This window comes from Dryobates pubescens, chromosome 29, assembly GCF_014839835.1.
Source record: "Dryobates pubescens isolate bDryPub1 chromosome 29, bDryPub1.pri, whole genome shotgun sequence".
NCBI classification, from domain to species: Eukaryota; Metazoa; Chordata; class Aves; order Piciformes; family Picidae; genus Dryobates; species Dryobates pubescens.
The window spans coordinates 2547394-2571202 of NC_071640.1; the positions used below are offsets into that span (position 1 = coordinate 2547394).

Genomic DNA, 23809 nt, shown 5'->3' on the forward strand with positions numbered 1-23809 from the left:
TGAACACCTCCAGGGATGGGGACTCCACCACCTCCCTGGGCAAATGCCTCCCAAGAGCTAGAAGCCACAGCACCACAGCCATGGACTCATGGAATTGTTTGTGGTGGAAAAGACTTCCAAGAGCATCACTTCCAACTGGTGACCCAACACCATCATGGCCATCAAACCATGCCCTGCAGTGACCTGGAAGTGTTACATGTTGTCCTTGCAGGCAACACAGGTTAAGGAGATGCCCAAGGACAGATACTGCTCAGTCCCCCCCAGAAGCTGAGCTGCTCCTCAGCTCCCCCAGAGCTCCCCAGCTCATGGCCATGCTGCTGGAGACCTGCCCAGCCTGGTTTGGTGCCAGCCACCAGGGCACATTCCACTGCACACAGCAATCACCCACTGCCAGAGGAAGCACTGCAGGGGAAACCTGCACCCAGCTTGCCCACCCTGAGCCCACCAACTGCTCCAGCAGGAATTCCCAGGCAACAGCCCCCCCAAAAAACCCCTTGCAGCAGATTAGAAGGGAGAAGCTGAGCTATAAAAGGGGGGAAAGCATAAACCAAACTCTTCCAAGGCAGATCCTGGGCAGGGGTGGGGGAGAGCAGGAAAGCTCTGGGTTTATTTTCCCTTTCAAGTCACAATTCTCCCACAGCCAAGATGAGACTTCCCTCTCTCTTGTTGTGCCTCCTCCCCTCTCTGAGGCTTAACAAGAGCCCTTCTTGAAAGAGCACTCACATGAGAAAGTGCTTCCCAAGCATGCAAGGGGGCTGCCCTGCTGCTGTCCACATTTCCTCTCCTTCCACGTGGGGTTTCCAGAGCTTGCCACACTCCAGCCCTCAACAAAAAGGCCATTTCATAGGTATTAAATGGGAGAGGGAGGGGAGAGGCAGGGGGAGAGGCAGGGGGAGAGGCAGGGGGAGAGGCAGGGGGAGAGGCAGGGGGAGAGGCAGGGGGAGAGGCAGGGGGAGAGGCAGGGGGAGGGAGGGGAGAGGCATCTCCCAACTCTTGCTGCTTCTGCCACAGCCTCCCAGGAGCAGGGCTCTGCTGTAGGGGAAATCTGGATCCCTGCACAAACTTGGATGCTCCCAGCCCAGCTGTGAACACCTCAAGAACCTGATAAACCCCAAAGCAGCCAAACAAGCTGTCCCAGGGCAGCAGAAGAGGTCACCCAGCACATCTCCCTGCAGAGGAGTCCAGGAGACATGTCCTCAGCAAGGACACACCAGCAGGTCCTGCTTTCCCACAGGGATGGTGGAGCAGCTCCCATCCCTTGTGGCCCTCATGGCCAATGGTTTCTTGGGGTGCACTAAAGAGGAGTGGAGCCAGCAGGTCAAGGGAGGTTCTCCTCCCCTCTCTGCTCTGCCCTAGTGAGGCCACAGCTGGAGTATCTGGTCCAGTTCTGGGCTCCTCAGGTCAAGAGGGACAGGGAAGTGCTGGAGAGAGAACAATGGAGGCCATGAAGATGCTGAGGGGCCTGGAGCATCTCTGTGAGGAGGGAAGGTTGAGAGCCTGGAGAAGAGCAGCCCCAGAGGGGATCTGATTGATGCTCTGAAAGAACTAAAGGACCTGAGGCAGGCAAGAGGCTGGGGCCAAGCTCTTCCAAGTGGTGCCCAGGCACAGGACGAGGGGCACTGGGCACAAACTGGAATCCAGAAGGTTCCAGCTGAACAGGAGGAGAAAGTTCTTTGGTGTGAGGCTGCTGGAGGCCTGCAGCAGGCTGCCCAGGGAGGCTGTGGAGTCTCCTTGCCTGCAGAGCTTCCAACCCCAGCTGGGCATCGTGCTCCTGGGCAAGCTGCTGGGGGTGCCCTGCTGGAGCAGGGATGTTGGACTGGATGACGCCCAGAGGTCCTTGCCAACCCCCTACCACACTGGGAGGCTGTGACCCCCAGCTCTCACCCTGCCCCAGCTTGAGGACAGAGCCCAGGAGACGCTGCCTGCTCCCAGCTCAGGTTTGGTTTGCAGGCAGCCGGAGGCTTCCGTCAGGCAGCTGAGCTCAGAGCCTCTCACAGATCAGTCTGTGTCTGTGGCAGCAAACACAAATCACTTCTCCTGCTCCTCCCCTTCTTGATCTACAAGCCTCCTCTGTTCCCTCCTCAGCCCTTTTCAAATACCAGATGTTCCACTGAGCTGTAAACCACCATAAAACACAACAAAAGATCTGAAGGCTATAAAAGGGCCAATTTACTGCCCCCCTCCATCGGTGCTACAGCCAGGCTTGAGGAGGAGGAGTACATTGCCTTTATGAGGACCCTTTAACCTTCTCCCTCTCCCCATACATCAAAACCCTACTCATCTGTGGGCAAGAGCCAAGCCCCCAGTGCAGGCAGGCACAGGCAGCAGCTCCTTGAGCCCAGCCAGGACCTGGAGCATCGGCGGTCAGCGTGGACCAGCAGAGAGCACGGAGCTGATGCGGGATGGGAGATGCTCCCCAGGTCCAGCAAGCCTGGCCAAGTCCCTCCTGAGAAGTCCAGCAGCAGCACAAGAAAGCCAATCTGACTTACAACTGAGCCTCTACCACAGGCAGAGCTAGAGAGAGCAGATCCCCACCCCCCAGGAGCAGAGCGAGTCAGGATGTGAGTCAGGCTGCTGGCTTTCCAGGCAGGACCTTCCAGCTGAATCCTTGCTGTCCAGACAGGGCAGGCCCACAGGGTTACAAAACCAGGACAGACTGCACATCCCTTCTGGCTGCCCAAGCAAGAGAAGAGACACAAGGGGCAGGCAGCATCCTTTGTCCTTAGGGGTGTGAGGGGGCAGGGCTTGCAGCCCTCACCTCAGCTGCTTCAGGGACCTGAGGAGAGCAGGGGCTCTCAGGACTAGAAATGGTCCCAGACTTGCTCTGCAGGACTAGGCAGGCTGGGGGATTGCATGGCCAGCTACTACTTTCTCCCCAGTGACTTCTCCTGATGTTCTCTGGGTGGTTCATTTTTCAGAGCAAGAGGCTTTGGAGCCCTGAGCAGCAGCCTGACCCCCCTGCACCTAGAGCTTTGCCAGCCCTTCCCTGTGGTGGAGTCCTCCTGGGTTTTGCTGCAGCATGAACATCCTCTGACACCGGAGGAGAGGACTCAGATGGCCAGATGACCTGCCAGAGACCTGAAAAGCTTCCAGCTCAGGGCACCTTAGCCAAACCTTCCCATTAACAGGGGCTGGACTCAACAGTGCTGAGCTGGCCCAGAATGGGATCCCAGCTGACTACTCCCAGCAGCAGCACAAGCCATCCACGTACAGAGGGCAGGCAGAGCACAGCCCCAGGGCTCAGCAGTTACCCAAGGCAGAGCAGGTGAGGGCAGCAGGTGCTCAAAAGCAGCAGAGTTTTGTTACACATCAAGCTGAAGGCTTTTCTTGCAGGCTTGACCAACCTCCACCTGCACTGAGGCAAAGCCAGGAGAGCCCCAGCCCTGCCTGGCCCCTGCACTGCCAAGCCAGGAGGCTCCAAGCCATCACAGAGGGTGGAGGGCAAGGAGGGGTTGCATTTCAGTTGTATCATCAGATGAAGCAACCAAAGAAAACAGAAGAGGGGAGGGAGAAGGCACTTTGATTAGAAACAGACCTTTTTCCAGCCTGCCTCTTGCAGGGCAGATGCAACCCTGGGGGAAAGAATTGAAGCTGAGCCTGAAGCTGCCCAATGCAGACTGACACAGAAGGCCCTTCCCCTCCTTATCAGAAGAGCACTGCAGGACACGTGGCTTAGAAGCAGCAGGACACACCATGGGGGTGGCAGGGGCACCCAGGAGGCTGCTGCAGCCATAGCACACAGCCCAAATCAGAGCCCTCAGAGCCATGGAGAGCTGGAGGTGACTCGCTGCAGGATGGCAGCAGGGACGGCTGAGTGACCACCCAAGCACCAGCAGTCAGCCCCATGGCTCCTGGGCTGCTGCACAGGCAGCTGGGGCAGACAGATGGACTCAGCACCAACAGCAGAGTGGGGTGCCCTGATGGGGCACCAAGCAAGTCTTTGGGTGGGATGAGAGAGCTGGGGCGCTGTGCTGACTGCTGCCAGCACTTAAGCATCACAGAGGATGCAGTGGAAGTCAAGGGCAGTGTGAGCAGGCAGGAGAGAAGCTGGAGGCAACCCCAAGGAGGTGGCTCCATGCTTTGGAATCCCAGAAACATTGTGGTGGTTGGAAGAGTCCTTTCAGATCACCAAGTCCAGCCCTTACAGCACTGCCATGGCCCTCAGCTCCACAGCTCAGAGATCCCTGCAGGGATGGGGACTCCACCACTGCCCTGGGCAGCCTGGACCAGAGCTTGACAACCCTTGGGGGGAAGAAATTGTTCCTCAGGTCCAACCTAAAACCTCCCCTGGGGGCAACTTGAGGCCATTTCCTCGTGTCCTATCACTTGCCCCCTGGGAGAACAGACCAAGTCCCACCTCCCTCCAGCCTCCTGTCATGTGGAGGTGGCCAAGGCCCCCCAAGCCCACCAGCAGCACCTCATGGCTCCTTATGAGAGCTGAATGCCCCCAAAGCAGGGAGTCCTTTGGGTTGCAAAAGGCCTTTCAGATCCTCAGCTCCAACCCTTTAAGCCAGCACTGCCAGCTCCCCACCTAAACCACGTCCCTCAGCATCACATCTCCAGGGCCTGGGAAGCCCTGCAGGGATGGGGACAGTGTGTCCCTGGAGGGACCAAGCACCGGGGTAACCTGTGTGCTCTTGGCAGCACACCCAGCACCAGGAGGATGGACAAGCCAAGCATTTTTCACAGCTCATCAACATGCTGCTGAGATAGGAGGCAGCTTCCAAGACTGCTCCCCACTTGAAAAGCCACCAAATTGACTGGGGTGGCTTTGGCTTTGTGCTTTCAAAAGCATCTATTCATTCCAGACTCTGCTCCTGCTAGGTAATTAATGCAGGTATTTAACTCTCATCAATCATTCAAGGAAGGAGGGAAAAGGGGGGGAGGAGGGGAAGAGTTTTCACTGCTTTCCATGCTTTTTTGGCACTGCTACCAGGATCCATCTTACATTTCCCACCTTCTTCTGCCCCAACAGAAGAATCTCTGCTCTAAGGACAGACTGAGGGAGTTGGGGCTGCTCAGTCTGGAGAAGAGAAGGCTCCCAGGAGACCTAATTGTGGCCTCCCAGGATCTGGAGGGGGCTCCAAGAAAGCTGGGGAGGGACTTTTGAGGGTGTCAGGGAGGGATAGGACTGTGGGGGATGGAGCAAAAGTAGAAGTGGGGAGATTGAGATTGGATGTGAGGAAGAAGTTGTTCCCCTTGAGGGTGGTGAGAGCCTGGCACAGGCTGCCCAGGGAGGTGGTGGAAGCCTCATGCCTGGAGGTGTTTGCAGCCAGGCTGGAGGTGGCTGTGAGCAACCTGCTGCAGTGTGAGGTGTCCCTGGCCATGGCAGGGGGGTTGGAACTGGCTGAGCCTTGAGCTCCCTTCCAGCCCTGACAATTCTATGACCTATGTGCAGGTCTACACTGCAACCTCACCCAAGAGCTGAAGAGAGGGGGGCTGCCTCTAGGCTAAGACATGGTTTGAGGGTGCTGTTTAAGATGCAGGAGGCAGAGAGAAGGGCTGCAATGAGTTCCTCTTTGCAAGGAGCTCCCCAGTTGGGCCACAGAAGACAGAGCACCTTTCTTCCCTTTGTGAAGCTCAGCACATCCGAAGGGGAAGTCACTGAGACACAGCAAACACTGAGATGCAATGAGGCCATTTTCCCCCCACCCCCCCTCTCTTTTTACAGCCTGCTTTGGAACAGAACTCAGTTTCAAGAAGCTGGAGAGTAAATAAAAGAGCCAGAGGGGCTGAGCAGGGCAAACTGGAGTGCAGCTACACCATGCTCCCACAAGCCACCTCCAGACCATGCTCCAACAAGCCACCTCCCCAGGTAATGCTGGATCATATTTAACTATCCTGACAAATGGAAGCAGCTACAAGCACAGGAGCTATAAAACCTTCAGGTGGCACCTTCAAAAAGTCCCCCAGAGCCTCCTGAATAATTACTGGCACCAAGCACTCCAATGTTCCTTCCTCTCCCATACACCTGGGGGAAGCAGGGTGCTACGAAGCAGCTGCTCTCGGTTGTCACTGCAAATGAGTGCCTCCATCATCAATAAACAAGCCTTTGAGGGCAAATTATTGTCATCCCCCAGAAGAATGGGGGGGAAAAAAAAAGAAATCAAATCAAATCAAAGCCATCTGACAGCTCAGTGAGGTGTGGAGGACATCACAGCCATCAATCGTGGCGAGTCGGTCGTCTGCCTTGGCTCCTTAATAAGAGCAATACAGTGGTGGGCAGCCAAGACACGATGCCAATTACAGTGGCTGTGCCTCATCAGTCTCCAGAGCTCCAATAAAACCTCCAGGCCCTGCACAGAGAGCTGGATTATCTCTAGAGAGATGTCAATATGCTTCCAAACAAGAATCCTTAATGAGCTGACCGTCACTGCTACCTTAAAGCACACAGGCAGCGCGCCCGCAGCTGCTTCGGGGCGAGCAGAGAGGGAACTGGGAGGCAGGAGCAAAGAAAATAAGATTCAGTAGTGCCCAGGCCAGCCTTAAAGGAAGGGAGGGATGCAGGAGTGCTGAGGCATTGCAACAGGCTGCCCAGGGAGGTGGTGGAGTCCCCAGCCCTGTGGGGTTTTAAGGCCAGGCTGGAGGTGGCTCTGGGCAGCCTGCTGCAGTGTGAGGGGTCCCTGGCCATGGCAGCTGGGGTGGAACTGGCTGAGCCTTGAGCTCCCTTTCCAACCCTGACAATTCTATGATCTATGTGCAGGTCTACACTGCAACCTCACCAAAGAGCTGAGGAGAGGGGGCTGCCTCTGGCTGAGACAGCTGCAAGAATCATAGAAGGGCTCAGGCTGGAAGGGACCTCTGAGATCACCTCCTCCAATCACCTCTCCACCATGGGCAGGGACACCTCTCAACCAGACTCAGCTGCTCTGTCCTGACAAAAAGCAGATGAAATGAGCAGGGGCATCTGTGGGTGGCTTTGAGCATGAGCTGGGGGGAGCTGGGGCATACTGGTGGTTGTAGATGGAGTTCTTCTGCCTTCTAGTCATAGAATCACAGAATAGTTTGGGTTGGAAGGGACCTTAGAGACCATCTAGTTCCAACCCCACTGCTGTGGGCAGGGACACCTCTCACCAGCCCAGGCTGCTCAAGGCTTCATCCAAGCTGGCCTTGAAGCCCCTGAGGGAGGAGGCAGCCTTGAAGGTCCCTTCCAAGCCAAACCATTCCATAAACCTATGAGGACACCACCTCACCCCTAGCTGGAACCACAAGTCCCTCACCCACGGCTGGCCTGACTGTGCTGCGAGCAGGAGCTGGATCTCCATCCTCCCCAAAGCCTCAGACCTTCCACAGCTGAGAGTGAAAACAAATCAGCACAGCAGGGGATGAAAAAAAAGCAACAACAAAGGCCCAACAACAAACAAACAAAGGGAAACCAAGCCAAAGGCAGCAGGCAAGCACAGAGCAGTGTCTGGAGCCGAGAGGGTTTCTCTGCAGAGATGTGATTCCACCTCCAGGCTCTGACACCAGGCTCACCTCGGGCTAAAAACCTGTTCCTGCTTACACACCTGCAGCATTCCATTCACCCAGGAAGGGGAGGACAGACTGCTCCTGGCTGCTGCACGTCTAGCAGCACTGTCTTGTCCCCTGGCAATCAGGGCCAAGCATGCACTGCTCATCAAAAGCCACCTCTGGAGTTTCCAGCCACGCTCTGTCTTGCACATCCCTACCCCCCCTGCCTACAACTCCCTGAAGGGAGGTTGTAGCCAGCTGGGGGTTGGTCTCTTCTCCCAGCCAACCAGCAGCAGAACAAGAGGACACAGTCTCAAGCTGTGCCAGGGGAAGTTTAAGCTCAAGGTGAGGAGAAAGTTCTTCCCAGAGAGAGTTGTTAACCATTGGATGTGCTGCCCAGGGAGGTGATGGAGTCCCCATCCCTGGAGGTGTTCAAGAGGGGATTGGATGTGGCACTTGGTGCCACAGCCTGGTAGTCATGAGGTCTTGGGTGAGAGGTTGAACTTGATGATCCTTGAGGTCTTTTCCAACCTTGTTGGTTCTATGGATCCCAGCCCTGTGACAAAGATGGGGTCCTACAACCTTCTGCTGGGATCCAGCCCAGAGAGGCTGAAGTGCTCCCTGGTAGCTGCAGCCAGGCTGAGGCACCGTGGGGATGGACCTCTGTCCCCACCCTGCCACTGGAACAGATTGCCCAGGGAGGTTGTGGAGGATGCCCCAGGAAGTCCAGGTCAGAAAAGGCCTTGAGCATATAGGTGTTGGGTGAGACAGGTTGGACTTGATGATCTCTGAGGTCTTTTCCAACCTTACTGATTCTATCACAGAATCATTAAGGTTGGAAGACACCTCAGAGATCATCAAGTCCAACCTGTCACCCAACACCTCCTGACTACTAAACCATGGCTCCAAGTGCCACATCCAATCCCCTCTTGAACGCCTCCAGGGATGGGGACTCCACCACCTCCCTGGGCAGCACATCCCAGTGGCTAACAACTCTCTCTGGGAAGAACTTTCTCCTCACCTCCAGCCTAAACCTCCCCTGGCACAGCTTGAGACTGTGTCCTCTTGTTCTGGTGCTGGGTGCCTGGGAGAAGAAACCAACCCCCACCTGGCTACAGCCTCCCTTCAGGGAGCTGTAGACAGCAAGAAGGTCTCCCCTGAGCCTCCTCTTCTGCAGGCTAAACGATTCTATGGCAGGGGGGAGGGGGGCTGGAACTAGATGATCTTGAAGGTCCCTTCCAGCCCAAGCCATTCTGTCCACCTCTGAAAAGCAGGTTTGGAGGGCTCCAGCCCAGAGCACAGAGCCTGCCACTCTCGGGGTGTTCTCACCAGTCCCCAGGAGCCACAGTTTATATTTGGAAGCATCAGCTGGGGGAGAAGACAGTTTGATCTCTTTATAGCCTGGAGAGCCGAGAGGAAATCTCGACAGCCTCGTTCCGCCCTGGGAGGAGGCACCGGGGATGTGTTGTTGTTTACTTCTGTGCCAGCAGGTCTCACCCATCGGTGCCGAGCCCAGGCTGGCTGTCACCACACGGCTGGGACTTCCCACCCTGCCGCTTCCCTCCAGATCAAGGTCTCCGGATGCCGGCCAGCAGCGACAGCCTCATCCCCACGGAGCTCCAACGCCCTCTGCCCCCCGCCAAAGCGTCCCGAGCTCGGGGTCCGAACGCCTCAGCGGGGCGAGCTCCCGGCCGTCCCCAGACGCATCTCGCTCGGGGAGGAGACGGAACAGCCCCAAACCAGCACCACCACCCCGGGACAAAACTCTGGGGGAAGAGGGGAAAAGGCACTTCCTGGCTGAGCAGCGCGATCCAGGGCTCCCAGCATTGTTACCCGAGAGCTTCCAGAGAGAGCAAGCAGCCTGCCCGCCGCGGCCAGCGGCAAATCTTCCCTTTTCCCACTCAAATCCCACCTTGCTCCAGACTAAAATAGGAGCTTTCATTCCCCGCTCGTCCAGACAGGAGCTGGCGGGGAAGGGAGGCCAAAGTAACCCCCCCCACACTTCCCCCCGTGGAAGGGAGGCCAACGTGCCCTGTTTCATTTGCTTCTCATCGATTTCACTTCCCGATTCCCATGCAAATATCGCCGCAGCTCAGCTTGCAAACCCAGCAGCGGAGTGTTTGGACCCCGAACAACCCAAACTAAGTCGTTTGCTTACTTATCAGGGGTTTTTTGGGGGGTGGGGGGGTAATGTTTCAGCCTGCCCCCTACCCCCCCCCAAAAAAAAAAACCCAACCGGAGACTGGAAACACCTCCCAGAAAGCGGAGGAACCCCTCCGAGGATGGAGTCACCCTCAGGAGGTGAAGTTTCCCCCCCAAGGCATGAACGAGCTGGGTGCAGGAAAAGGGGGTGAAAAAAAAAGGGGGAGGGGGACGAAACCTGCAGGAAAAAAGGGGAGTGGGTACAAAAAAAGGGGGTGCACACATAAAGGGGGGGCACACTAGCAGCTGGACTCGCTGAACCAAGTCCCTTCCTCCCCATCACCCCAAGCAGCTGCAGTCGCAGAACCCCTGAGCTGGATTTGGGGGGGGGTCCACGACACACAGGGACAGGCAACCCCTAGGCTGGGCTTATGGAGGGGACACAGAGCACACAGACACTCCCCCCCCCAGGCTTTAGAGCACCGGGGGGGGGGGGGGTGGTGGTTGTGTGGGTGTGGGGGGCAGAGGGTTATTATTTATTTGCTTATTTTGCTTTTCATCTTTCTGGTCAAACTTTTGCCCTCGAGGTCAGCACCTCCTGCCCCCCCCTCAAACACATCAAAGCCCCCGGAGTCCTCCCTCCTCTTCCCCACAGCCCCAGCGTTTGCTTTTGTTTGCAGATGACACACGGAGCGGCGTTGGGAGGGGGGAAATGTTTCTCCCCTGCCCGGAGCCCTCGGGGCTGAGCCTGCTCCGGGCACGACCGGAGGATGCAAGCGGGGGTGGGGGACGGGGGACTGAAGGTTAATTTAGGGGAGGGGGGAGCAGAAGGGTAATTTGGAGGGGCTGAAAGGCAGCTTGGAGGGGGGAGGTGGGAAGAACAGCTTGAAGTAGGGGACTGAAGAACAGTTTGGAGGCGGCTTATGGGTAGCTTGAGAGGGCTTATGGGCAGTTGGGGGGGAGGGGGGAGGCTAAAGGGTAATTTGGAGGGGGTGAAAAGCAGCCTTGGGGGTGGGGGCTTAAGCGCAGTTTTAGGGGGAAAGGGCTGAAGGGCAGTTAGGAGGCGACTTAAGGGCAGCTTATGGGGGGGTTGAAGGGCAGTTTTAAGAGGGGTGGGGGGCGCTGAAGCAGTCGTTCTCCCACGCACCCCCTCCCCAAGCCCACTCGCATTCACGCACCCCAAGTTGTGCCGGAGTGCAACAGCCGCATCCAGGAGAAACTTGGGGAAAGGGGGGGTGGGAGGGTCCCCCTAACCTCCTACCCCTGAGAGCTCCCCCCACCCACCGCACCCATCCCCTCCTACCTGGGACATCTGCGGCCTGAAGTTGATGTCCTTGAGGTCGATGGAGCCGGGGGACAGGTTGTGGAGCAGCTGGCACAGCAAGACCCCATCCCGCAGCGCCTGCGCCAGGTCGAAGACCACCGCCGAAGGCCAGACCACCCGGTGGTTCGGGGGCAAAACTTTGCAGTCGATCAGCCAGCGCCCGCACTGCCTCCACTCCTCCATGGCCGCCGGCCTTCGTCCTCCTTCTCTTCCTCCTCCTCCTCCTCGCTCAGGGGCAGCGGGCGGCTGCTCTGCACCGCGGCTCCACCGCGCTACGGCCCCGCTCCATCGCCGCCCGCCGCCCGGAGAAGCATCACTCCACGCCGGGGCTTGCAGGAGGAGGAGGAGGAAGAAGGAGGAGGAGGAGGAGAAGGAGGAGGAGGAGGAAGAGGGGCGGCGCGGAGTTTTCCGGCTGCCCCTGCCCCCGCCGCGGCCCCACCGCCTCGGCCGGGGTTAGGCGCGCCGCATCCTCCCGGGAACAAAGCGGGAGGAGTGTTGCGGAGTGGGGCGGGGGGAGAAGGAAGGTGGTGGGAAAGAAGCGGGCACGGCGGGGGTCACCCCCAGGTAACTTCGTGTCGCGTTCCACACACACCCCCCCGGTGCCCCGAAGCAAAGTTCCGCCGAACCCCACCTGCGCGGGCGCGGAGCTGGCGCCGGGGATGCCGCTGCCGCGGGTGGGATCTCCGTGCCCCCGCCCCGGGCAGGCGGGGACGAGCCGCCGGACCGCCCCCCGCCCCCGCCGCCCTTTGTCTGCGGGAGCCCGGCCCGGGCGGGGGGGCGGCGGCACGGGCTGAGGCTGGCTGCGCTCCGCGCTGCCTTCCAGTGGGTCACAGCTCTTTGCTTTCTGCTTTTTATTCTCCCCACACACGCACACCCATTTGATTTTCCCTTTTCCTCCTTTTCCTCCCCTCCCTTTTGGCCTTTTCTCCCTTCCCCCCCCGCCCCTGTTTTTTCCTTCCTGTTTTCCTTTTCTCCCTGTTCCTTGTTTTTCCTTTTCTCCCTGTTCCTTGTTTTTCCTTTTCTCCCTGTTCCTTATTTTTCCTTCTTATCCTTTTTTCCTTTTAATTTTTTGCTCCCTTTTTTCCTCCATTTATTTTCTCTTTTCCTTGTTTTCCTCTTTTTTTTCTCCTATTTTCCCTTTTTTCTTTATTTTCCCCTGTTCCCTCTTCACCCCTTTTCCCATTTTTCCTTTTCTCTCCCTTTTCTCCTGCCTTCCTTTTCTCTCCCTTTTCTCCTGCCTTCCTTTTCTCTCCCTTTTCTCCTGCCTTCCTTTTCTCTCCCTTTTCTCCTTCCCCCCACCCTGTATCACTCCCTCCTTCCTGCCACTCCTGCCTCTCTCCCTGCCCATGAAAACCTCCCCAGGCTGCTGTTCCCTCCCAGCTCAGGGGGGAGCAGAGCTGCCATCCCCACTTTGCAGCCTAGGTTCCCCATCATCCCCCTCCTCCCCACCACCCCTGCCCACACACGCCAGAGGGACCCCAGCAAGACTCCTTCCAAGGCCTCCTCACCCTCCCTCTGCCCTCACACACAAGACCAGGCTTTGTCTGCCTGCTGACTCCCACTCTGCATCCCGTGTTTGGGTTGCAAATACAGGAGGGAGATGTTTAACCCAAACAGGCCATCCTGTTCCTTGCCTCTCCCACACGAGGACAACTCCTAGAATTCATTACCAGTGTATTTATGAGGGGGAAAAAAAACCCCCAACCCTCAGCTCTCAGCCATTATCTCCTTGGCAGCAAACTCTTGACAAATCTCTCATTTTCACTGGTGGCTTCCATCCAAATCAGCACAGTTCAGAACAGCCTCTTTTCAAAGCTGCCTCTCAGTTTGCTTCCAAGAGCCTCTCTCTTTCTTTCTCTCTCTCTCTCTCCCTCTCTCCCTCCTCAGTTTGTGGCTTCATTTCCAGCCTGGCTTTCCAGATAGCCCAAAACAGGAAGCTGGGACTGGGACTAAGGGAAGCTATTAACCTGGATGTCAAACAAATGCAATGCTAATCTCTTCCAAATGGAGCCAAGTGGAGATAAAGAAGAAAGAGCAACTCTGCTGGGCTGAGCCTTCATTTCCAGTGTTAGGAATCCGAATTGTCTGGGTTGGGAGAGATCTCCAAGATCATCCAGCCCAACCATCAACCCAGCACCTCCATGGCCACTAAACCACGTCCCCAAGTGCCATGGCCACACATCTCTTGGCCAGCTCCAGGGGTGGGGACTCCACCACCTCCCTGGGCAGGCTGATCTGCCTGGTTTTGCAGTCAGTAGTAGTTAATTCACATTTCTCAATGCATGAATCACTGAGGTGGGGGAAGAGGATCTTGGAAGTGTTTGCTCTCTTGTGTGGAGGCTTAGGATGTAGAGTGAGGAGTGACCTTCGTTCTCCAGGGTACTGCTGGGGCTCTGCAGAATGCTCTTCTCTCTTCCAAGTGTGAATGAGACAGGAGCATTAGAAGCAGGAAGGAGGATTCCTTCCAAAGGATCAGAGGACTGGAAGAGAGACTGAGAGAATTGGGTTTGCTCAGCCTTGGGAAGGCTTAGGGGAGACCTTATCACCACATCCCAGGACATAAAGGGTGGCTCCCAGGAGGATGGAGACTCCCTTTTTGCAAGGAGAAGGCAGGGGGTGATGGGGACAAGTCACTGCTGGGGAGATTCCCACTGGTCTCAACACAAAGATTGTTCCCCAAGGGAAGAGTTGGGCACTGGAATCACCTCCCAAGATAAGCAGTGGGGTCCCCTCCATGGGACAGTTTGAAGACTGGGCTTGCCAGGGTGCTGGGCCAGCTCCTTTCAGTTCCACTGTTACCCAGAAAGGTTGGACCAGAGCATCCTTTCCAACCTGGCAGCCTGGGATTCAAAGAACAATAATTAATTGTTTAATACTCCAAACCAAGCTTAGTGGAGTGGATTTCTCCACTCTCTGCACCCCTGCCAGGACACAAAGAGTGGCATGCTCCAAGCAGGAGCAGCATCCAGATGTCTCAGCCTCACCATCAGAGCTACAGCCTGCCCTGGGTGTCCTCAGGAACGTGCTGGTTCCATCCTCACCTCCACAGACCCTGCAGAGGTGCTTTCTCAGAACAGTTCTTTGAGTTCTTCATGCAGTTTTTGGGTTGTTTGTTTCAGCTGATGTTGTTCTCTCCTCCTCTCCTTCTTTCTCCTTCTCTTCTTATGCTCTCTTCTCTCCTTCTCTCCCCCTCTCCCTCCTCCTCTCCCTCCTCTCCCTCCTCCTCTCCCCCTCTCCCTCCTCTCCTTTCTTGTCTTTCCTTTCCTCTCTGGTCCGCCAGCAGCAGCCACTGGGCAGGAATCATGAGGCTGCTGCAAGGAGCAAAGTCCTGCCAGGACTAATTTTGGTTGACTCTGCACTGCTCTGCCCTGTGAGGTCAGGGCTGTAAGTAGATGGCAAGAGGGGAGTTTACTCTGTGTAATTAAAGCTGCTGGCTGCAGCCTGGCTCTCTTCTTAACTGTGCCATAAAAAGTGTGCATGGCCCCTGGCCACTGAGGAACAATCACTGGCAGCTGCAGAGCCAGCTCCTGCGTGGGAGGTGTTGAGGCAAGAGGGTTCCCACCTGCCTCTGCAGTGATTCCAAAGGGCTGAAGGCTGAGGGAGTTTTGAGAGCAGAGACCAAAAAGCAAAAGACACCAACCAACCCCAAACCTGCAAGGTGAGGCTGAGAGAAGAGCAGGTGCCCAGCACACAGGCTGCCTGCAGGCTCCACAGATCATAGAATCAATCAGGTTGGAAAAGACCTCAGAGATCAGCAAGTCCAAGCTGTCACCCAAGACCTCCTGACTAACTGAACCATGGCTCCAAGTGCCACATCCAATCCCCTCTTGAACAGCTCCAGGGATGGGGACTCCACCACCTCCCTGGGCAGCACATTCCCATGGCCAGTTCCTCTTTCTGGGAAGAACTTTCTCCTCACCTCCAGCCTGAACCTCCCCTGGCACAGCCTGAGACTGTGTCCTCTTGTTCTGGTGCTGGTTGCCTGGGAGAAGAGACCAACCCCCTCCTGGCTACAACCTCCCTACAGGGGATTGTAGAGAACAAGAAGGTCTCCCCTGAGCCTCCTCTTCTGCAGGCTAAGCAACCCCAGCTCCCTCAGCCTCTCCCCCCAGGGCTGTGCTCCAGACCCCTCCCCAGCTTTGTTGCCCTTCTCTGGACACCTTCAAGTCTCTCAATGTCCTTCTCAAACTGAGGAGCCCAGAGCTGGACACAGGACTCAAGCTGTGGCCTAAGCAGTGCTGAGCACAGGGCACAATGACCTCCCTGCTCCTGCTGGCCACACTGTTCCTGATGCAGGCCAGGATGCCTTTGGCCTTCTTGGCCACCTGGGCACACTGCTGGCTCATGTTCAGCTGGCTGTCAATCAGCACCCCCAGGTCCCTTTCTGCTGCAAGAGGACAGGGGAGCTTGGGAGGGGGGCTATACACTGCTTGGAGGATGGATCCTAGAGCTAAAAGGGAGAGTAAATTAGAAAGGATGTTTAAATTAGAGAGGATTTGGTTTGTGGTGGAGCTGGTGCTCTCTTCTCCTGCCCCTGGGCACTGCTGGGAATGACAGCTGGGGAGGGAGAGGCAGGGAAGGATGGGCAGCCAGGGAAGGAGGGACAGCCAGGGAAGGAGGGACAGCCAACCAGGACAGGACAAACAGCCAGGGCTGAGCCTGCTGTCCCACACACAGAGGCTGACACTACCCTCTGCTGGGGACCGAGTGCGAAGCTTCTCCTCTCTGCTCTCCCCCTTCGCTCTGTGTGCTCTCATTGCTTCCTCGCCCGAGAGGCGACTGGAGGCACTCGCAAGGTGGAACAGCAGGAACCTACGGCTTGCTTCATCCCCAGATGCCTCAGGAACTAGACACGAGGAGGCAGGCAGGCAGCCACCGCAGCCTGGGTGCCTTTGCAGAGAGGCTGTGAAGGGGTTCGTGGCTGGTGAAGCAGCAGCTGCTCGGGAGCATCGCAGCCCAGCAGGGAGTGGGGCACTACAAACCTTGGTGCTGAGGGACATGGTTTGACCTGGCGGTGCTGGGTGACGGCCTGAAAGGTCTCTCCCAGCCAAGACCATTCTGTGGCTCTAAGGAAGGAAGAAAACTGAACTGCCTGGACATGTGCAAGGAGAGCTTGCCTTGCAAACCACCCCAGGAGCCCTGGGACGTTGCCACACTTCACACCCAAGCGTTATTCTCCCGGGAGAAGAGCTGGCTCCATGCTCAGCACACCAGGGGAGCCGGCCCCAGCACTGCCACTTTGGAGCAGCCATCTGAAAACACCCCTGGAACACCGGAGCCACTCCAGCAAGGAATCCTCAGAGCTCGGCCAGCATCTGTGGATTGCCATTGCCACCTTCTGGATTAGAGCAAGCGTGCACCAAAGCCAGACACGTCCCCAGCTGCAGCCAGGGCGCCCGAGGGAGAGGCCTCCCTGCTGCTGTGACAGCAGCAGCTGCCAGCAGTGACCCCTGCAGCCTGCATGCCCTTAGATTTTGTCCTCTCCTTTCACCATCTATTTTGGGAAGCCTCTGCGAGCCACCACTCCCTGCTCAGCAGCAGCTCAGCTGTCAGCAAGGGGCAGACCCTACAGCTATGAAACCCATCTTAAACTCCTAACAGTCCCTGGCTACAGACAATAATTCTCTGTCTGGCTCATCTGCTGCTCCAAACACCTGACCTAGCTGCCCAGACAATGTGCACCCTGGAGCAGGCACTGCAATCATCCTGCTGCCAAGGGCTCCCTGCTCCTGCCAGGATTGCTTCTGTCTTCTGCTCTTCCCCCTTGGCAGAGCTGCTGGAGGTTGCTGCTGGCACCATGTGTGAAGGGAGAGCAGGGGAAGAAGTGAACCTGGCACAGCTCAGTGCTGGCAGGAGGGAGGAACTGGATTCCCTTCTTGGACTGGTGCAACAGGAGCAGCCAGACACAGATATCCTTTGTCTAAAAAGGTAGCTCCTGGCAGTGCAGCTCCACTGGGAAAGGGCTCTCAGGGTGGGTACCAGCTGAAGCTGGCACTTCCCTGGGCATTCCTGTGTGGGAGAGGCTCATTTCACAGAATCACAGAGTTGTAGGGATTGGAAGGGACCTCTGGAGATCACCAAATCCAACCCCCTTGCTAAGGCAGGGTCAGCCAGAGGAGGTCACACGGGAGCATAGCCAGGCAAGTCTGGAATCTCTCCAGAGATGGAGACTCCACCACCTCTCTGGGCAGCCTGCTCCCAGGGCTCCATCACCCTCAAGTCCCAGAAGTTCCTCCTCATGTTTAGATGGAGCTTCTGATGCTCAAGTTTGTGGCCCTTACCCCTTGTCCTGGGCACCACTGAGAACAGCCTGGTCCCACCCTCCTGACAGTATTGATCATAGAATCAATAAGGTTGGAAAAGACCTCCAAGATCATCAGGTCCAACCTGCCACCCAAGACCTCCTGACTACTAGACCATGGCACCATGAGCTCCCCCCTCAGCCTGCTCTTTTCCAATTCTCTCAGCCTTTCCTGAGGAGCTGAGGGAGAGGGAAATCCCCCAGCCCAGCCCCACATCTCCCAGCAGAGGGAAGGCAAAGCAAACAGAGGTTTCCTTGGAGGAAGGAGGAGAGAGGCTAAGCACCAGCTGGGAAGCACCAGGATTTCACCTCACCCACTGCCACCACTGCTGCTGCCAGGGTTTAGCTGAGCAGGGTCCTGCTGGCAGAGGTCTTGGTGACTCCCACCAAAGGATGCTGGGGGACAGCTGCTGGCTTTGCAGGCTCTGCAGCTTCCAGTCCTCCTCCTTGCTTTATCTTGGCAACCAAACCACTCCACTCACTGCCTGCCTCTGTTATGCCCCACCTTTGCCCACGACAGAACTGACAGCGTTTTGGACAAGCCCAGGACACCTCCTCTGTGCTAAAGAAACACCCAAAGCACCTAAATTTGGTTGCACTGAACCATGTTGCATTCCTCTCAGCAGCTTCCAGCAGGTGGGGCTGGGGCTGGCTGCTCTGCGCCGGAGGGATTAAGGAGCCAAGCCAGGACGGTTCTGGCAGTAAACATTCTGCTGCTGTCCTCCTCCGTAGTTTGATTTTTCCTTTCTTCCTCCTCTGTCATTTTTTGGTGTTTGGTCTGAGCCTCCTGGGAACGAGGAGCTGCAGAGTGCCTCTTATCTGAGGGAAGGAACCCACCACCGATTGTTTTGTGTCCCTGCAGGCCAAGTGGAATGGATGAGTGGCTCTGCCACGGATAAGGGTATCAGGTCCTGGGCAGGAGATTAGATGGCACTGCCTCCACAGGAGATAAGAAGATTGAGGGCTTAAATGCAGCAGCAGCAGCAGCAGCACAAGCCTCTCACAGCTTTCTTCAAAACATTCCTTCTTGCTGTGCTTGCCAGGGGCCAGCTGGGCTGAGGAAAGGTGCTGGAGGAGGCAGCGAGGAGTGGAGGTAGAGGAGGCGCTGCTCAGCCACACTCCTGCTCCATGCAGCCCACCCCAGAGGGGTACCCCCAGGTGGCTGTCAGCACACACAGGGCTGTCCCCTCCCCACCTGCAGCCCATGGATGGGCTCACTGGAGAGCCTGGAGAAGTGGAGAGCAGACTTTAGAGCAGGGCCTGTCGTGACAGGACAAGGGAGGGATGGTTTGGAACTAAAAGAGGGAGATTTAGACTGGAGAGAAGGAATTGTGATGCTGAGAGTGGTGAGACTCTGTCCCAGAGTGCCCAGAGAGGTGGGGGATGCCTCATCCCTGGAACCACCCCAGGTCAGGCTGGCTGGGGCTCTGAGCAGCCTGCTCTAGCTGGGGATGTCCCTGCCCATGGCAGGGGGGTGGGATTGGATGAGTTTTCAAGGTCCCTTCCCACCCAAACCAGTCTGGGATATTATGACCATGGCACCAAGCACCCCAGCCAGTCTCCTCCCTAAGCACCTCCAGGGATGGTGACTCAAAGTCTGCCACACAGTCACCCCCTCAGGAAGGAGACTGGGCAGCAACAGGCTCTGCCTTGGCTGTCAATCCCAGGGCTGGGACCCCCCACCCAGCATCAGCAATGAAACCTCTCCCGAGGCAGTGCTGGACTGGGTGGGCAACACCAGCTCCCCCAGCTCAGTCCCTGGGCTCTCATGCACCATGCCATGGGCTTGGTGTGCCCAGGGCTGGGTGTCCCTATAAGAGATTCCACGTAGCCAGAGGGTGCTGACAGCCGTGGGAGCCCCATTGATATGTCCTGGACCCACACATCCCACTCGGGGTGTTCCACTGCACACCCCAGAGCCCCACACCCCACTCGGGGTGCTCCACTGCACACCCCAGACCCACACACCCCACTCCAGCAGCCCCATTGCCGTGCCCCAGCTCCAGCCACCCATCAGGGTGCTCTATTCCGTACCCCAGACCCACACACCCCACTCGGGGTGCTCCATCCCACACCCCAGACCCATGCACCCCACTCAAGGTCTCCACTGCCATACCCCAGACCCACGCCCCCCACTCGAGCTGCTCCCATCGCACACCCCAGAGCCCCACGCCCCACTCCAGCAGCCCCATTGCCGTGTCCCAGCCCCGCAAACCCCTGCCGGCAGCCCGACCGCAACCCCCTCGCCGCTGCCCGCTCCCCGCCACGGCCCCCCCGGCCCGGCGCTGGCTCCTCCCCGCCGTGATGCGCTCGGGGGGCGGCTCCGCGGCTGCTCCGCCGGCAGCGCCGGGGCCGAGCCGAGCCGAGCCGGGCCGGGCCGGGCAGCGCAGAGCACGGTGGGGCCGGGGGCACGGGCAGAGGGGGTGCGGGGGGGCCTTTAGGAGACCCTTAGCGGGTGGAGGAGCCCCACGCGGGGCAGGGAACCCTCGGTAGGCCGGGGGTGGGTGCGCGGTACCGGGTGGAGGGGGGGTTGGGGGGCATGGGGGGCGTGGGTGGGAAAGGGGCCCTCGGAGGGTAGGCACTCACCGCTGGCAGGCTTTGGGGTGACTCTCGCTGTGCCCCCCCAGGTCGGAGCCCCGGAGCGGTGGTCAGGAGGTGATGAGCATCGCGGGTCGGGTTGGCACAGCTGGGGCCGGAGCAGCATCTCCTGCATCCCTGAGGCCGTCCCTTGCTGAGCTCCTGTCCATCAGCCTGCAGCCTGAGGAGGGCTCACAGACGGACCTGACCCCTTAGGCCTGCCCTGCAGCTCTGGCATCAGTTCCGCAGGGCAGCAGAAGTCCTCCGGAGCTCCTGGGCCCAGCACCGTGGAGCCCCCACTGCATCCTCCTGAGCTCCTCCATGGGCTCGCAGCAGCCAGCAGCTTGCGCGGCCCCTTCGCAAGATGAGCCACGCAGTGGCATCACCACTGGCTGAGCTTTTGGAAGTCCTGGCTGGTTGTGTAAGCGAGGCCAAGCTGTCTGCTGCGATTTCGGGGGGGCTCCTGCCTCCCTGCTGCCATCCCTGAGCGGCGCTGACACCAACCACCGGCTCACGGCTCCCCAGAGCTGTGCCGCTGGGGATGCTCTCCTGTGAGCTCCAAGCAGCAGCAGCAGCAGCAGCAGCAGCAGCAGCAGCAGGCGACCCGGAGCCAGCCGTCGGGGTCCGTTTGGGAGCTGTTGGGGAGGAGCTCTCCTCTTTGGCGCTTCCCTGGAGCAGATGAGTGAGAAGGTGGTGAACGGGAGGGTGCCCCTGCCGGAGAAGGCTCTGTCGGAGGGCTACGCGCGGCTGCGCTACAGGGACACCTCTCTGCTCATCTGGCAGCAGCAGCAGCAGAAGCTGGAGTCGGCGCCCCCCAACACCTACCTGAGCAGGAGCCGGAGCATGTGGTACTCCCAGTACGGCAACGAAGCCATCCTGGTGAGGGACAAGAACAAGCTGGACGTGCCCAGGGACACAGGGCAGTCCAAGTTCTGTGCCATTATGTGATCCTTTTTAATCACTATTTATTTTGTTGAGGGGGGCAGGGGTGGTGGTGGTGGCTTTGCAGCAGCAAGCCACACACAGAGACATTGAAAAGCAAAAAGCAAAGCAGACTGGCATCAAGTTGGGGGGCAGGGGGTGAGATGGCTTTGTACCATCCTCAGGACAGACCTCAAGCCCCATGTGTAGGGGACAGGCCAGAAGGGCTGTCTGAAGTTTCTGTGTGGTGTTTGTTTGTGTTTGTTGTTGTTGTTGTTGTTAGAGTCAGGTTTTGCATGTCATTGAGTGTGTGTGGCAAAAAGCAGCCCCCAGCTCCTGAGCTTGTGTGCTGCTGCCTGGCAGCTTGGCAGGGTCCCTGCTGGACCATGTGTGGCTTGTTAGTGGCTTGCGGTGCCACGAGGAGCTCCTGGTGTGGTTTGGGAGCCATCCCAAAGTGGCAGCAGGCACTTTGCCTCTCCAGCCCTTAGGCATTGCCAGAGCTGGTGGGGGAGAGGTGAGTGCCAATCCACTTCCATGGAGGCTAAGGTTTGAGGAAGGTGATCAGCAGAACTGCTTGGCCAGAAGGTGTTCTGCTTCCCCCTCCCTGCTGCCCTGGAAGTGGTCTCTTAACCACCAGCTAATGAAGTGATTTATTGTGGGGAGGGCTAAAACCATATGGAGAATTCCACCTGAGCCTTCACAGCAGCTGGCAGGAAAGGTGAGCCGCAGCTTCGTGCCCTGCAAAGCCCTCTCTGATGCCACAGACAGGACTCCTAGAGCTGGTGGAACCTGAGCTTCCTTCAGGCAGGTGGTTGCCCAGGCCAGGCTTTGGGAGTGGATCACCAAGTGACCCACCTGGGAGGGAGGGCCAGGAGGGCAGCAGGAAGCGAGCTGCTGTAAATACACAGAGCTGAGGGACAGAAGGGACACTCCTACACTGCCAGAGATGGGTTAGAGAAGGAAACAACTCCCCTGATGGGGGATTGCATCTCGAGTTTCAATGCATGCAGCGGCTTGGAAGGGTTTGTCTTCAGCTGGGGTCGGGTAGTAGGGTCAGTGCATGCATCTTGGAAGTGGCTGGGAATGTTTGCTTCAACCAGCTGAAGGATTGGAGGGAGGGGAAGTTAACCACAGCTGCACTTGCTGGGGAATAGAAGCTGCTGTCAGATCATTTCCTGACTTGCTCAGGGGCACGATGAAAACCCAAACCCACCTGAACCTGCGTTGAGAACAGAGCAGTACCACTCCCAGGGCTGCTCCTCCTGTGCCCAGGGTTCAGCATGAAAGGACAGCCCTGGGCTTAAGTTACAGCCCCTTCCATGCCCTGCTGAGGCCATCCTCCCACTGCCCTGCTTGCCTCATCCAGCAGCACTCAGAGAGGCTTTAACCTCCAGCAAACCAGCATTTGGTGCTGCCTTCAGCATGGATTAGCTGCCTGCCTAAAAACGAGGCCCAGGTGTTGCTTCTGCTCTCTTTATCTCCAACCTCTTTTGCATTTTCCAAGCACTTTATTGATTTCTTTATGGTTCAGCAAAGCAGCAGCAGCAGCAGCTCCTCCTCCTCCTCCTCCTCCACCACTCCTCTCCCTCGCAGGTCAAATGCTACCCCACACACAGAGGCACACATCCCCCAGGCTGCTGCAGGCAGGGCTTCTCCCGGCAGCTCCCAGGGGGTTTGCTGTGCTCAGCTGCCTTGCTCATTGTTTTCCAAGTGCTGTCTGTGCACGTGGTGATGTTGGGTACCCTCTGTGTGTGTGTGCTCTTAAAACTGAACCTGCTCCACTTGTGCTTTGCAGGCTACTGTGTCGCTCTGCACGCTCACAAAGCCCTCTTGGCCTTGCCAGGAGTAGCTTTGGATGGGCAATCTTTTGCTGGGTGGATGCTTTGCAGTCTGGGGAGGGGGGAAAGCATTTGATGAGCTGGATAAAAGTGGGGAGACTCAGAGGGGCTGCTGGCAGTGCTGCTCCTCTACTGAGTGTGGTGGGGAAGGCAGGGCAGGGATAGGGATGTGGGACCTGATGATTTATCCTGATGGACCTGCCTAAAGCTCCAGGTCTGGATGGTTGAGATCCAGCTGATGGTTTATCCTGATGGACCTGCCTAAAGCTCCAGGTCTGGATGGTTGATCCAGCTGATGGTTGAGCTTGCTGGACCTGCCTAAAGCTCCAGGTCTTCATGGTTGAGATCCAGCTGATGGTTTATCCTGATGGACCTACCCAAAGCTCCAGGTCTGGATGGTTGATCCAGCTGCTGGTTTATCCTGATGGACCTGCCCAAAGCTCCAGGTCTGGATGGTTGATCCAGCTGATGGTTGAGCTTGCTGGACCTGCCTAAAGCTCCAGGTCTGGATGGTTGAGATCCAGCTGATGGTTTATCCTGATGGACCTGCCCCAAGCTCCAGGTCTGGATGGTTGATCCAGCTGATGGTTGAGCTTGCTGGACCTGCCCAAAGCTCCAGGTCTGGATGGTTGAGATCCAGCTGCTGGTTTATCCTGATGGACCTACCCAAAGCTCCAGGTCTGGATGGTTGATCCAGCTGATGGTTTATCCTGATGGACCTGCCCCAAGCTCCAGGTCTGGATGGTTGATCCAGCTGATGGTTGAGCTTGCTGGACCTGCCTAAAGCTCCAGGTCTGGATGGTTGAGATCCAGCTGCTGGTCTATCTGAGCGCTCCCACAGCTCCCCCTGGGGAAACTGGAGGTTGGAGGCAACCTGGAGGGGCAGGAGAGGGCCTGCCCAGCAGCCTAGGGCAGCATGTGAACTCTGGGAGTTTAAGGAACAGCCCATCCCCAACACTTAGCTGTTCATTTTCTTTTCTTATAGAAAAAAAAAAAAACCCAAACCACAGAAAAAAACCAAACCCAAACCACAGAGATTTATTAACTATTAATTATTACTGTTAATTTATTTTGAGTAGAATCAGCCTCTTTGTGTTTCTGTGGCTGGCAAAGCAAAACCTGAGTCCTTTACAGAGAGTTTCTTGGGCTGTACAAGAATGAAAAACCTGAAAGCCTGTGCAGGATTGAGGTTGGACATGAGAGAAGATGGGAGGAGAGTGGGACTTGTTCTTCCATCCCTCTGAAGGTTGACCT

The 23809-nt window shown here is 57.4% G+C and overlaps 2 protein-coding genes across 7 annotated transcripts in view; one reads left to right on the forward strand and one right to left on the reverse strand.

Moving 5' to 3' along the window:
• VAV2 (vav guanine nucleotide exchange factor 2) overlaps positions 1-11650 on the reverse strand; it is a 114671-nt gene extending 103021 nt beyond the window's left edge. For 2 of the 6 annotated variants that reach the window (XM_054174212.1, XM_054174211.1), the window contains exon 1: positions 10898-11650. In XM_054174212.1, coding sequence (XP_054030187.1) covers positions 10898-11101 — 204 coding nt within the window. In that variant the 5' untranslated portion in view covers positions 11102-11650. The remainder of the gene's footprint in view (positions 1-10897) is intronic. The other 4 variants (XM_054174213.1, XM_054174214.1, XM_054174215.1 and 1 more) reach the window with 4 other exon arrangements.
• Positions 11651-19580: 7930 nt separating this feature from the next.
• On the forward strand, positions 19581-22260 carry BRD3OS (BRD3 opposite strand). Its single transcript, XM_054174217.1, has 2 exons — positions 19581-19615; positions 19847-22260. Exon 2 carries the CDS (start codon positions 20475-20477, stop codon positions 20742-20744), a length of 270 nt encoding a protein of 89 aa, XP_054030192.1. The 5' UTR covers positions 19581-19615; positions 19847-20474; the 3' UTR covers positions 20745-22260.
• Positions 22261-23809: the final 1549 nt, after the last annotated feature.

Coding starts and splice junctions, on each gene's coding strand:
- BRD3OS (XM_054174217.1), top strand. CDS start 20,475: ATGAGTGAGAAGGTGGTGAACGGGAGGGTGCCCCTGCCGGAGAAGGCT.